Genomic DNA, 15,679 nt, shown 5'->3' on the forward strand with positions numbered 1-15,679 from the left:
AAACAGATCTCGGCGGACCAGTTTTTGTAGACAGAAATTGTGTTGGACAGTTGAAAATAACTGGTGTAAAGTAATTTTTAGTGACGAAACAAAAGTGGTAATTGGAGAGGACAAAAAAATTTATGTGTGGAGAAAATCTAACGAACGTTGAATGGGAGAATGCACAGGAATGTTTAAGGACAGAGAGAAGCAAGGTACAATCTCTGCAATGTTCTGGGGCTGTGTCACCTATAATGGTGTCGGAACACTAACACTTATAAATGGAAACACGAATTCCAATATTTATATTGAAACTTTGGATAGATATTTGTGGCCAGTGGTAACAAAAAACTTTGGAAATCACCCTTGGATATTCCAAAAAGATAATGCTCCTTGCCACGTATCTCGACAATGTAATGCCTGGAAAGCAGACAATAATATTCCCATTTTACCTTGGTCTGCAAAAAGCCCAGATATGAACATAATAGAAAATGTATGGAGAGTTTTGAAATTCCGCATCAAACGCCGCATAAATGAAATTAACAACAAGTCAGATCTTGAAAGAGTAGTGACTGAAATCTGGGCATTACTTCCTTTGCATTATATAAAAAGCCTGTATCAAAGTATTCCAAAGAGAATCAGAGCCGTAATTAAAGCAAAAGAATATTGTCAAAATACTAGAAATTTAAGGTAAGTGTGTGTTGTTATTTGCATGCTATTTAAGTTTTACATTACAACAGGCTAGTCCAACATTTAACGGCGGCGGCCATTTTTGGAACTAAATTATGGCCAACTTCTGTATGTATATAATAGAACGAATCAATAAAATGTAATATAAAGAAAGAAAGAGAAAGGACAGGACTTTCAAGTCTCTATAGTTGCGGCCGTTCAAAGGCCCCGTTTCCAATCCACAAAAGGTAAACTTTCCAAGTTGAATGTGTGACTACACGATCAGTATATATTGGTCAAAGCTGACAAAGCAGGCAACAACATTGTCTTTACAAGTGGCAATCAAACTTATACGCAAAGCTTCCTTTCTAAGGAGGAAATTCTTCAAAATCATATGTCAGTTTTGAATATTTTTAATATTCCCAACAAGCAAAATGAATTCGAATTACCAAATACATGTATTTATATTTGATTCTGAAAATTTCATAAAAATCCTTACAAACAAAGATACATAGCGGGTTCCAGTAAATGTTCTACCAAGCCTCTTTCTTTACTCCTACCTAAAATATTAACAACAGTGAAGGAGTAATTACAGGAGTACTGTACAATAATTTATTATTTTGTGCTGCAAATCAGATGTGGATACTTAAAAACTCCAAGGAACTTTTGGAAAATTTGAAATCACAAAATTTTACCAAAGTCAATAACAAAAAAATTACTGGTTTAAACTCTGTATACAACCATTCCCGAAGATAAATTAAAGTCCAGGCTTTTTGACATAATTGACAGCTGCTTTTTCAATAAAAATGGAACTCGAAAATTTACTTACCTTGTCAATCGTTATTTGCAAATTTATTTTGTTTAAAAAAAGACATTCTGATTGTACACGCAAGTACTCTGAAGTTTATGAAAAAGATGTTTGAGTTTCTCATTGACAATATCTTTGTGGTTTTGAAGACCAAGTCTCCAAATTCCAATGGGTAATTCCCATGCCAATTGCGCCCCGTTGTTTGCAGACCTATTTTTATATTCATATGAAGCAGAATTTATATTCAAAATCTTACACATGAGAAAAAGCCTCAACTCAACATTTAAATATATCGATTTATATATTATCAATTAACATTAGTTTTTTCCATTCATATGTCGACACGATATATCCAAGTGAGCATGAAATAAAAGAAACCACAGAGTCTGACACATCTGTTCCAGAAATTAAAATTTGAAGTTCATCAATTTCATTGACTAAAAATTAACGAAGACGATATTACATGCATGTGTTGCCAAATGTCTATGAACAAGTTGATTTTTCAAATAAGTATGTAATTCATCAACACATTGACTAAACATTTATCAAAATCATTACATGTACATAATTATTAATCGCTAGAAGTCTATAACCGAGTTGAGTTTATAAAAAAAAAACTCCAAAAAATTAATCCAGAGTTTGTCTCAAAATTTCATTTTTTAATGAAAAATAGAGAATCTATACTTTGTTCCGAGATGTCACCAATGAATAATAATGTGCCTTGTTGTGGAAACGATACATTCGGTATCGTTTGAAATATAACACGCCTTACATACAGAGCCTGATCTAGAGGATGGGACTGAGAGAAAAGAAAATGAGGATGAAAATGTTCAGTGACTCCCCCACCTCATCCCTCTTCCACTTTTTTTTTCACAGTATGATCAAACCGTCAACAGTTAATGTACCTGGCATAAACTTTGTGAAAAAGAAAAAATAGAGTAGAGAATCATTATACCCCCACCCACCCATCCTACCCAAGAATAGGTTTATAAAGTTTGGCCAATTTCTACACACTTGTTTGGCTTCAAAGTTTTGTTTATGTCGCTTCTTGCTTTCTTCCTGTCTCGCATCCTCCCCATCCTCCACTTTGTAAAGCCATTTTTAAATGTCTGTCTAAAAGAGACAAACTTACTCATCAAAAATGTTTTATCTTCAACACTTCAACAAACTGCAAAAAGTATTATTTTCATGTAAGTTAAACACTTTATCAGATCGCATCCTCGAATATTTCTAAGTTTTATTTAGTCACGTAAAATTTGAAGTAACGAGGTTTGACTAAATAAATAAATTTTAAGGGATAAATAGATGTACTTAAAGTTTCTAATACCAAATGTTTAGTGAAAAAGAGGAAAGCGGAACAAAATGCAAACTTGCTCTGTAAATCATAAATAAAAGTTGCGAACCAAAACTTAGTTCAAAATCTGCAAGCGTCAACGAAAAAAATCCTCTATCTAATGGTGGAAATAAACTGTCTGATAAAAAAGAGGACATAGCTGCAAATGAAGAGAGGGATCCGGAGAGGAAGCATTTCCACCCATTTCGCTTTAACTGATAGGTGACAAATAATGCAACATATAAATAGGAGGCGTGTTTCCGACTGATTAAGATGCTCGCCTGCTGAGCACATGGTCAAGAGTTCGATTCCCGAAATGTGTCTTTTTTTGTGACGTCCAATGCAATTTTAAGGCACCCATGGTCCATTTTAAGCCACTTCGAAGAAATCTTTTAAGGAGCCCCCTCTTAAGGAGTAGATTATATGTTTAGTAGTAAAAGATGACGTATATAAAGTTTATTTTAAAATTAAGGAAAAAAATCATTTCATGAGGTACTAAGCGGTATTTAGCGGATTAAAATGAATTGTAGACATCTGATTTAATTAATGTTCTAAAGGAGGGCATGTTTATCAAATACTTTTTAAGGAAATTAAAGGAATTCCCATTTGCTAGAAGGAGTTCTCAACAGCGTACAAATAGGTCAACAGAACGCCTTATGAGTGTTTATATATATATATAACATAGGTTCCTCAGGGTTCTCCATCATTTCAAATTTAACTGTGGCGCAAGACTTACGCGAAGTGCTAATATTCGCATTTATTTCGCGACCGAATTCGCGAGGGAAGCACGAAATAAGTTGAAAAACACACTGTCCCTATGAATCAATAGTTTAATATACAAATGATATTTATTTCTTGGCAAATTGATTATTAAATTTAATAATAAAAGTAATTAAACCGATTACTAAACATAGGGTAAAACAAAAATTAGGATATTCCCAAAATATATGCATACTGTGAAAAAGACCCTCCCCCTCCCAAACACACACATACTTATAAATAAACAAATATTAGCTTATAAAATCTGAAAATAAAAGTACCATTAACAATAAGTTTTAAGCATTAAACCTTCTTTAAAAAAAATACAACAGGTAAATTATATAGTGTTCATTAGAGGACGGGGAAAATTTGTGAATTAAAAAAAATACTTAAGCAGTTTAGAGTCATGAAATTATATTTTGGTGGATCTATCAACATTGCAAAAATACATGATTACGATATACGTGCGATGCTTGACACGGACTGCCAATATAATTTTGGAGACGTGGTTATCTATAGAACTATTTTAAAACATGAATGAAATAATATTAAAAATTTCATTTGCAATTTACGTGAAATGTGTGGAAAAATGGCTTGTCTCTTTTCATTCAAGTGTCCAGCGAGGTCTAGAAGATAATTGTTTGTGCAAGCCAAACAATGGGCCCTTATTAGAGTAATTAAAGGTTTCGCATTAGAAACTGAAAAACGGTACATAATTTGGAGGTTCATTTGGTTTATAAATTTATATATTTATCTTACTGACGACGACGATCTTACTGTGGCGCTAATATTTTAACTGTGGCGGAAGTATGGCGCTGATTTTTTAACAGTGGCGCTAAGGATTTAACTGTGGCGGGGCCGCCAGGTTAAACAGCCCATGGAGAACCCTGGGTTCCTATTTCTTTATCAAATGTATTTTTCATGATGGATAAACAAAAATGAAGGATCATATACATGTATACATTCTTTATGTGTGAAGAATTGATGAAATAAATGATGATAAATACCTATAATTCTTTCGTATATGTAGTAGAAAGAAATATATCCAAAAAGCAAGAAAATCAATGTCACACATCGAGAAAAAACGACGCCTTTTTGAGAAGGCACCTGCTCTCCAAAACATCACAAATAAACTGCTTCTTCATATGTACAAAATCATTTAGTCATTATTGCATTGGCATTGAGCTGATGAAATAAACCAGTTCTTTTATATTTAAAAAAATTATAATTTTAAAGTAAGTAGAGGGTGTGTCGCAGAGGAAACTTCCGTATTTTACCAAGGGCACAGGTAATATGTTGACTTTGAATTTGATGTTCCAGCTATGAGCTTTATTATAAAGCAAGGAATTCCATTAACCTTTAGAAAGTTTTTTTTTATTATGGAAATGTGACATTGTCTACCTTTTAAAACTCTCATACGGAACAAATAGGGTAAAGAAAACATGATTTTTGCTTGGTAACAAATGAAACCCAAATGCCGGATCAAAAAAATTCAAAGGTAAAGTATTGATTATTTTAATGTTAGACAACTCTAATTATTGAGCATTTTATGGTTATTTCGTATGCAATGTCTGAAATTGCTAAACTTTAAGTCAAAGAAGGAGTACAATTCAGCAATGATATACCCTGTTGAAAAGGTAGACCAAATTCTCTGTTCCTGAATAAAAATCCCTATCGTTTATAAAATAAACATTTTTTTTTTTTCATAAGGACTTGAAAAAGTCTCCTGCAGATTATGACACTAGCATCTATATTTTCAAAAGCTTTGCAAAGAGGCGAATCCCAATTGACGTAAAATAAAATCTTCTTAAAATGTAATTTCAAAGTAATAATAATAATAATAATAATAATAATTGACAAAAAATATAGCCGATTTCTTTTACCTTAATATTTCTCCATCTACCATTACAGCATAACTTATTTAGTAGGTGAAGCTTATGTGACGAAAGAAAATGGTTAAACTGACTTTCTAGTTTTTAATTTATTGATAAATTCTAACACATTTAGGTGATAATCTAACAGGGTTTTCGTTGTTTTCGTTGTTGTTGTTTATGTTAAACATGTAAGGCCAACGATTTTTTTATTTTTAACTTTACAAACCCGCTGCTCAAGTTTTTGAATTTTCAACAACAAAAAATAATAAAATAAAATTGAGAAAAAAGGAACTGTTACGTTTTTCTTTCCGATGTTTAAGGCCTCGATTGTGTATAGTATTAGAACATTTTTTTTTTTACACATTTATTCAACACATTTTCTTAAAAAATTGAAGATATTGAAAGAGTGAAGAAAATTAATCTATTTAATCTTGTATTTTGACAAATATATCATTATGGCAGATCATGAAATGTACAATTTAAGGTTCTATTTTGAGTCCTATTTGTAACCATTGTATGGCCAGTGGCAAGGAACCTGTTAGGTGAGCATCGAAAAAGAAGCAAAAATCTAGTACAAAATGTATTGTATTTCCTCCTCCTACGAGAATATATAATTCTGGTGTTCGTAAACCTAAAAATTAAAAAAGAATACTGGCCTAAGAAAGTAAAGTAGACCATTAAATCAAATTTTAAACCCATTTTCTACCTTTGACTGTTTTTCAAAATACAAGAAGATTCTACCCCAGGTCATCTGAGATCTCATTTACAAGTATCAGATTATTTTAACAACTGCTTGCAATTGTTTCCAAGATATTGTTAAAAATATTACTAATTTAGGTTATTTAAGTAGTTCGATCAACGTTCGTTATCTTCGTGTTTTTCATTCTAATATCTGTAGCCTTCTTTCTCTGGCCACTTTGCATATCTGAAGCAAAGTTTATTAAAAAGGGATATAGACACACAAACAGGAAAAGTTATAAGGACCCCATCCTTTAAAGTTTAGTGAGGGAATATGCCGGTATGTTTAGGAAGCATTCTAAACATTTCTCGGGAAATTTAGACTTTTTAAAGAAATTTGTTATGTTTGTTTGTGGATTGTTTAAGTCCCTCTAGAGAATTTTTCACACTTATGAAGACGCCACCACTTCTCGGTGGAGACCTGCAAATTTATACTAATACTCGAAACTTAGAGCCATCGAGTACTGAGTTATCTTTTTCGTGCCAACACCTACTGTGACACGGGAACTCGGTTTATCAGCTCCTTACTCCGCGACTCTAGAACAGACGTTCTAACCATTCGCCACCGTAAGAAATTTAAGTTTGATAAATTATCAAAACCGCAATAAAAACACACACACACACACACACACACCTACACACACACACACACATATATATACAGGAACAACAAAAACGAGAAAGTGGGGTTTTGGCTTCTTGAAATTGAAACAAATTATACGTGAACATTTTGAAAACATCAATGCTATACGTCAATTTACTTTGGTTTGAAAATGCAGATATTTTTGTACCAAAAAAAATAAAGTTCATTTGAATTTTTTCTAGAATTTATCTTGTATAATTTCTACTTGAAAGCATTTAACAAAATATTGATCATGGGACAAATCACCTCAAATCATCTGAAAAAAATCAAGAGCTCTACAGAGCAAAAACATAAAATAAGAAACTTCTACGCTTGTGTAAATTTTATTCGAGTTCTTTTATCATGTAGGCATCCAAGAAACCAAAGTTGAATTTAATCTATCATAATCCAAAAGCTTATATCCTAATGATGGAAAGAGAAATGAGCAATAGAGATCAATAATTATTAAAGTTTTTTCTTCAATGACGTGGATCCATCTATAAGCGTTTCCTAGAGCATCCCCACGGTCTGTGCAGTAGTGACATTTCTTAACTGTTCCATTCAGAATCCTTTTGACAAATATTTCTACCTTTTTTGGATACTCCATGTTCAAAAACTTGTATATTTTTGGCACAACTTTTAGTGGATATTGACAAAGGTTTTCATAAATAATTCTCATTATCCTGCTTTTGTGACACAGTTCTAATTCCTTAATGTGTGACAGGTCTGAAGATATAGTATTACACACTTTTTTAACAGTCGTGAAAATCCTTTTTTCTTCAGTGACGTGTTGTTCAAACTGCGAGTTGAGTATCCCACGAGGATCGCGGACTAAATGAATAATTCTCAGATTCGGTAGCCATTTTAAAAGTTTTCCCGCCATAAACATAGACATTCTAATGGTTTTAATTGTTCGTGTCCGTGCTGTAATGCATCTTGTGTACAATAAACTAACACACATTTTCACGCTATCAATAACACTTTTGGATTCATTCAACTTCAATACTGTACAATTGTAATACTCTGTAAGCTCTGGTGTGTGTATTGAAATGAATGGGTTTGTGAGGGCAGCTAGGTCAATTTGATCAAAATTGCAGGTAAACCAGTGATAAAGCAATTCCGGATAAATTGTATCACGTTCATCTCGAAAAATAGTTCTGTAAAATAAAAGATAGCAAACACGATCTAAAATAAATATTATTAGCATTTGAAAAAAAAGATAAGTGAAAAATTTTCGCAATTTTTTCCTTATATTATGCGTTTCATTTATTTGAATAAATAATGACAAAAGAGACAGATTTTGTTTGCAAATTCACATTTTTATTAAATTAACATGTATAAGTGTATAAAAAAAAAGCGTGATTTGTATACTTCTTATATTTGGTATTCATAAATATATTACCGTTTAGTTCCGTTTAAGAATTGTATTGTTTTGTTCCAACGTTGTGAAATGCCATGCAAAGGCTCAAACATATAAAAGTCCCCTTCTGTCTGACGAACAATGTCTGCTGTCAGAGTTGACCCCCCTCGCATATAACCCACGATTAGCCGCTGAGGTGTCTTCTCCCCAACTTTGTAAAACTCTGAATTAAAATCGGGTATTCATTTATCTGTAATTGTCTTCGTTACAGGGTGTTCCCTCGTTTAAAAGATCATAAAAAACCTGACAATACATACCTAAGCCGTGCAATTGAATACGGTTTGCAGAGGACAAACATTGTAAGCTGCTCATCTGCAAACTCTCAAATGTAGAAAATATTCCTTTTTCTAAAATTGAAATTAAAATTCTGTGAACAAAATATTTTGATATGCTGATATACGAAGATTGCATTGCTTGTTTAAAAACACTGACGAACAACTCATGACTATTGCATGCAATAACATTCCCTGTTGTTCTAATTGTTTGCTCAGATTGAAATTTAGGTAATTGTAATATCACATACGTCGATCGACCGTGATCAGTATATAATATTATATAATAAATATAATATAATATATAATATTATATAATAAACATTATTGTTCACTTTTTTGTACAACCCTAATTAATTAATTAAGATCGTTTAATGAAATTGCAAATTAAACGTGCAATCATCTATCATTATGCACTTCTAATAATTTTTAAAGCCTCCTAGAACGGTTCTATATCCATTGAATAGATCTGTTACGTTAAAAGATCGTTCTAGTATCTTCATGATATACATTGTAAGTTTTAATGTTCTTTAATGTACGGATTTGCAAATGACAATTATTATCGGCCACTGGAGCTGCCGATGAATTTGTTGTGTTAGAAAGTGCTCATTGGGTAGGAAACATGTTTTATTGGTTCGGAAAATAACTCCTTAATGATAATCATATGTCCGTTTTAGATATTTTTAATATTCCCAACAATCAAAATGAATTTGGATTACCATACCTTTACTGAATCCCTTAACTTTATAAAATTCTTATAAACAAAGATACATAGCGGGTTCCAGTAAATGTTCTACCAAGCCTCTTTCTTTACTCCTGATTTAAATATTTGATCTAATGAAGGAGAAGTTTCAGGATTACTGTACAACAGTATATTCGATAAATTGTGTAAATCAGATGTGGATACTTAAAACTCCAAGGAACTTTTATAAAAATTTGAAATCACAAAATTTTACTTAAATCAATAACATCAAAATGTACGACTTTTCAACACTTTATACAACCATTCCCTTCGATAAATTGAAGTCCAGGCTTTTTGACATGATAGACAGTTGCTTTTTTCATTAAAAACGGAGCTCGTAAGCTCGTATGCTTACCTTGTCATAGGTTAATTGCAATTTTTTTGTTGTTAAAAGCATTATCATTGTACATACAAGTACTCTGAAATTGATATTAAAAAGATGCTTGAGTTTCTGATTGACAATAACTATGTAGTTTTTGGAGATCAGGTCTTCCAACAATCTGTTGGAATTCCCATGGGTACCAATTGCGCCCCGTTATTAGCGGACCTATTGTTGTATTCGTATGAAGCAGAATTTATACAAAAACTTCTACATGAGAAAAAGAAAAAAACTTGAGGTGGCCTTCAACCCGACATTTCGATATATCGACAACGTATCATTGGCGTCAGAAGCAAATTAAAAGTGGGGTCTAATTGAAAGAGAAAAAATTTGAACCTGAAAAAACTTGACAAGAAAGGAAAAAAAGGAATTTTTTTTCATTTTTTTTTTCCAAACCCCAACACTTACCCTTCTTTGACTGCACTGCAACCTGTGCCTCTTGAAAGTAGGGGGTGGGGGGCTAATCCTACGTCCCAATGTTCAATGCTTGTCTATTTTTGCAAAAAGTGGGGGGGGGGCTAAGCCCCCCTCACTCCCCCCCCCCCCGTTCCGACGCCTATGCGTATTATCATTTAACAATAGTCGGTATGTCGGCTCGATATAACCCAGTGAGCTTGAAATAAAAGATAACACAGGTTCTGACCCATTTGTTTCATATTTAGATATTTTGCTAGAAAAAAACGTTAATGGTAACTTAACAACAAAGCTTTATTTAAACGTTATGATTTCAACATTTTCAATCGTCAACTTCCCTTACTTATGTAGCAATATACCCTTATCACCTACATATGGGGTTTATCTCTCTCAGTTGATTCGATATGCAGGAGCAGGCTCTACGTATAAACAATTTCTAAATCGAGGCAAGCTACTGACAAACAATTTGATGAAACAAGGATATCAACAGTCTTGTTTGAACTTTAAAGGCATCATTTCTTAAGTTTTATGGTCGATACAATGACCTTGTCAGCATATACAACCTATCATTGAGTCAAATGCTGACTGACGTTTCCCATATTAATTGTTAGACCATTAATTATACACTGACCTGTGTACGAATTTTTCCGGAAGGGGGGGGGGGTCCCGATCATGACAAGCAGCAAACGGCAGATGTGACCGGTTTGCAGGGGATGCTCACTCCCCCATGGCAACTGATCCCACCTCTAAATTTTGAGGTCCTTGTTTGCTCTGGTCCAAATTTGTATCTTTTCATTGGACTTTCGAGATTGAATACTGTTCGTTATTTTCATATTTCATGTTGAAATCATGAGTAAACTTTATCTTAAACTTGCTTTATTTTAAGAATTAATCGTTGTTATGTTAAATTTTATTCAATTTTTTCTCACCAAATATTAATCAATGAATGATTTTAAAAAACAGGATTCACAAGAGGAAAACCTTGACATGCGAGTGTGTTATAAATGAATGCAAATCGTTTTGAGTTTCCGGATAATAATTACAATATCAAAATTGATAAATAAAAATTGGGGGAAAAGTTGGAATATCAAGTAAATTTTTATCTTTTGAATATGATACAACTTCAAATGACACATTATTTTTATTTTTTTATTTTTTTACAAATGACACATTATTTTTTTTATGTGGAGATCCGATTTATTATAATAATTTATCACTGATTGTCCTATCAATTCATTGACTGTTTTGTTTAAAATACACTTAATTTAGGGTACTGGTATAGTATGTGCCACTTTTGTGTATCTTGCAATTTGTGTAATTTTATTTATAGCTCTGTACATATATACAGTTTGGAAATAAAAATATGTATACTTTTTCTGCTTTGTAGAATTTTGTGCTTTTTGGACTTTTTCTTGCAAAAAACATGATTCAAAATGTTTCATTCTTTGCGGTTGATTTCATGCTTAGCAATTTAAACTTGTTCAAGCATTTTTTAAAACGATTTTTTTTAACTTCACATATTGTTCAACCATGACTAGATTCAAGGAACGAATAAAGCATGTAAATATTTGTCTGCACATATGTCATTTCTATCAACATTTTCTTCATTTAATTAGTTTTGTTAAGCCTGACACTTCATTTGAGACATTTTTCTTAAATAATTGAGCCTGTCCAGTTTATTCAGTGTGAGCAAAAACAAAATGTATTTGTCCTTTTGTCTTGACAAATTGAATTTAATCCAAACATTAAGGATTCCTAGGACACCATGCGGCTTCTAGCAAGACCAGAAAACACGTATTTAACACGGCATGCATTTTTGGTTCAGAAGCCTATACATACTGCACTGGGCTCTTTTAGCCGACTAGTTTTATGAGGACATTTGCTTCGAAATAAAACCCATGTTATAAAAACAATAAACACGTACCAAATGAATTTATTCATTAGTCAACTTATTTTAAAATCAAATGTTGAATATTTCTTCCTTTGCCCACTTTCTGAAAGCGCTAGGAATCATATGAATTTGAGTCCTCTCCTTTAATAATTATTTTTAAGAATCTTTTACATTGCTCCTTTATACGCAGCATTGAATGTTCTTGTCTTTAAACCATCTTGCTGAATAATTATAATTATCACCATTTCTGCGACTGGGTAAAAGAACAAAGGAAAAGAAATAACATATTAATTACTTATTTTTACGAAAATCAGTTTAAGACGCTATACTTTCTAGTCCCGTCACATAACGCTTAATATCACTATCTTCTGCTTCGATAGGGTTTTGATTTTAAAATACATCTCAGACAATGAAAAAAATCCTCATTATGAAAATGATCCATGTCCGTACAATGCTGAACAACAAAATGTTATTTCTTAATTTTACGAGAACGTCGGAGTTAGAAATATGACTCTCTCCTGGATTTATTAACAACAGGTAACAGGGTTAAATAAACAGTGTGCATTGGCGAATACGAATGTCAGCAGGTGTCATGTCCACGGACAATTATCATACAATCGGCAAGGTACTTTACACAACAAAGAATTTATTTTTCATCGCATTTTCGTCAAAAGTGAGGGAAATACATGAACAAAATATAAATCTCATGTAACAAAAACAATTATTTTGATACCAGGGACGTAAATAGGTCCTTTTTGTTAACCATCATGAAATTAAAAAAAAAAAATTAAGGTTATGTTAGAAAATTTAATTATCCAATTACTGTCAACATTACGAATACACATTTTTATTCAATATATATAGGGAAAATTATTATGAAAAATGTGTCGATACATTTTTTTTTCGCTATATATATATATTTTTTTATATTTTCTAACTTTTCTTAAATTTCTACTATCAAAAGACAGGTGTAAATACATGATTATGTAACAGAGTTGGAAGTGGATATGCGTTGTATATAGTGAGGCCACGCTCCTACTAGCACTAGTTAGTGGGTTAACCCTTTAGCTCAGTCGGTAGAGCGTTGGATTTTTAATCTGAGGGTTGTAGATTCGAGCCACAGTGTGGACACCCCTAGCTAATCGGTCATAATTAAAAAAGAATAGACTTAAAACTTTTTTCCTACTTAATATCAAACCAAATTCATCTGTAATTTTATTTTCTGATGTCATTTCTAATTAAACCTGATATTTTTATAAATAAATTAAATGAACATTCAAAAATATTAGTTGAATTTTCACCAGACTTTATTCTTTCAACTAAATATTTAATGAGTAATCATTTTGACCTTTACTGTTAATATCCTAATATCCACTATAAAGAAAAGAATCATAAATGGACAACTACAGCAAATAAAATACCAAGGGGGCGTAATTTCATGATTGATTAATGAAGAAAAACGAAATGCTCAATCCGTATTTAAATGTGGTGCATATAGACTGATTTGCCAAAATCAACTCAAATATCTGGAAAGATCTAGGAAAAAACTGAAATGATTTAGACAGAACGAAATGTGAATTACCTATAATAAACAATGTAGAATCACATGCCAACTCAAATATCAGTTCAAAGTTAGCACCTTGAAGTTTCAAGAAAAAAATGTGGAAAACTTAAAATATAATGAGTATAATACCTAAATTCCCAAGTCTGGGGGCTTTTATTTCATTAAAATTCATTTATGGGGAACCAAATGCGAACTTCATCAATTATTCATCATGGTAACCACATATTAGAAATCAATTCAATATCTGAAATTGTCTTTTTTAAAAATCTTGGAAAAAGGTAAATATACTACATGTAATATATTAAATTTACAAATCAAAATGCCACAGTTCAGTCAAAAATACTCCTTACTGGATACATTCAACCCTTTTTTTTTTTTACACATAAGAGACAGATATATGGATATAGGGAGAGGAAATCTTGAATCTCTTGAATCTCTTTTCTTTTCATCGGAAGTGAACAAATGACAAAAATAAACATATATTTAGAATAACTGAGTGGTATCAATCAAGATATTCGACCGCGAGTCATATTGTCAAGGGTTCCATTCTAGACATTTGAGTTTTTATTAATTTTTTTGCGACTGAAAGGGTTTTTTGACATTACAGACTGCACGTCTGGTTCAATGACGACTGCAAAGACCAACTACGAGGGCTGTTCGATAAATCCTGAGGATAATGTCTATCCGTGTTTTACTTTTTCTTAAATTTCAAAATGACAATATCACATGTAAAAAAAAAAAAGATATTGATCTTTTTGATGTGTTGTTTCATTTCATGTGATTAAATGAAAATCATGTAGCTCAATTCTTAAATCAACATGCTTATACATGTAACCACGGAGCATTCATATCAATTTATATATATATATATATATATATATATATATATATATATATATATATATATATATATATATATATATATATATATATATATATATATATATATATTGTAACATCAAAGACATAACGCCAAGAGTTCATCCAAAACATACTCTCTTTATAAAACATTTCAAACGGTTGGACCCATACCAACTCATTAAAGAGGTTTCTAAATCACTTGAAATTAATTTTGCTAAAAAATGCTCCAATGGCAGAAGTTTGTCAATGTTTTATTTCTTTTTAGTTAACCTAGTGACTGTGCTTTTACAAAATCAGCAAAGTGAAGGGTCCATCAATTTGGATGTCGTATTTACACTTTAAAATTATTATCAGATTTTTTTTTGAAACAGTGAACTCTGTTTCCTCACAGATTGCATTTGTCTGATGAAGTCTCTACCATCCAAAACCGCCTGTTCCTTTTACACACAAATGTCAGGCTCACTTTTGACATATTCTCTGCTTCGTCCATCATTTCAAGAGTTTACATATTGTATTTTGGAGTTTTTCCGTGTACAATTATACAAAATCGTGTCTTTAGTAACTGTTGTTCCTCAATGATTTTCTACGCCATCAACTTTTCTTTGCATTTGATGTGAGGACAATCTATCTTCTGAAATTGATTTCTTTTCAAAGACGCAAAATATTAAGTCATAATTTGGCATATGAAACGATATAACAATTTTTTATACTTAAATGTAGGATTTCTTCAGTTTCTGAGCCATTATGCAGATATGACGGCAGACATTATTTAGTGTATTGTTTTTAAATTTTGACGTGCTCTGCGACACTATTTTCGCAGATTTAAATTTTAAATAAGTTTACAATATATCACAATATAATCAAATTTTATTACATTTCATTTTAATTTTTTTGTTTAAACATATCTGTTGAACATGAATATAATTTGATGTTAAATAAAATAGTTATGACAGAAGTCCGAGAACTTTTCGAACAACCCTCGTAGAATCCACATTTACGCACCTACAGTCAATCTTTATGTTCTAAGTTTCTTTTAAACCCTCTTTAAGGAGCCAGGTATGCATTAATTACAGCTTTTATGTATTGCGTACATATTACTTGAAAAGTGTTTCAGACTTCTAAACGATAACCTAAAGATGACCTTTTGTTATCTTTAAATCCACATTTAATTCAAGCTTAAAGGGAATGTTATTATCTTATGAATTGTATATAGGTTTTTTTTTTAAAACAATCTAACTGGATTCTTACATATCTGATATAAAATTTAGTTGATAGTGCAATAAAACAATTAACTAGTTGTGCTTTGTTTTTGTTTTTGTTTTTTTTTAGTTCATAGAGGAAGAGGTCTTCAACG

General features: G+C 31.7%; 2 protein-coding genes across 2 annotated transcripts in view; both read right to left on the minus strand.

Moving 5' to 3' along the window:
• Window positions 1-15,679, minus strand: part of LOC133194024 (uncharacterized) — a 330,950-nt gene that overhangs the window by 176,237 nt on the left and 139,034 nt on the right. The window lies entirely within an intron of this gene.
• On the minus strand, window positions 7,144-8,540 carry LOC133193904 (carbohydrate sulfotransferase 1-like). The gene is made up of 3 exons (XM_061329819.1): window positions 8,460-8,540; window positions 8,185-8,365; window positions 7,144-7,939 (listed from the first exon to the last, which is right to left on the minus strand). Exons 1-3 carry the CDS (start codon window positions 8,512-8,514, stop codon window positions 7,144-7,146), a joined length of 1,032 nt encoding a protein of 343 aa, XP_061185803.1. The 5' UTR covers window positions 8,515-8,540.

Source organism: Saccostrea echinata, unplaced genomic scaffold (assembly GCF_033153115.1).
Source record: "Saccostrea echinata isolate AGI-Se365-2 ecotype Australia unplaced genomic scaffold, CSIRO_AGI_Sech_v1 ptg000028l, whole genome shotgun sequence".
Taxonomy (NCBI): domain Eukaryota; kingdom Metazoa; phylum Mollusca; class Bivalvia; order Ostreida; family Ostreidae; genus Saccostrea; species Saccostrea echinata.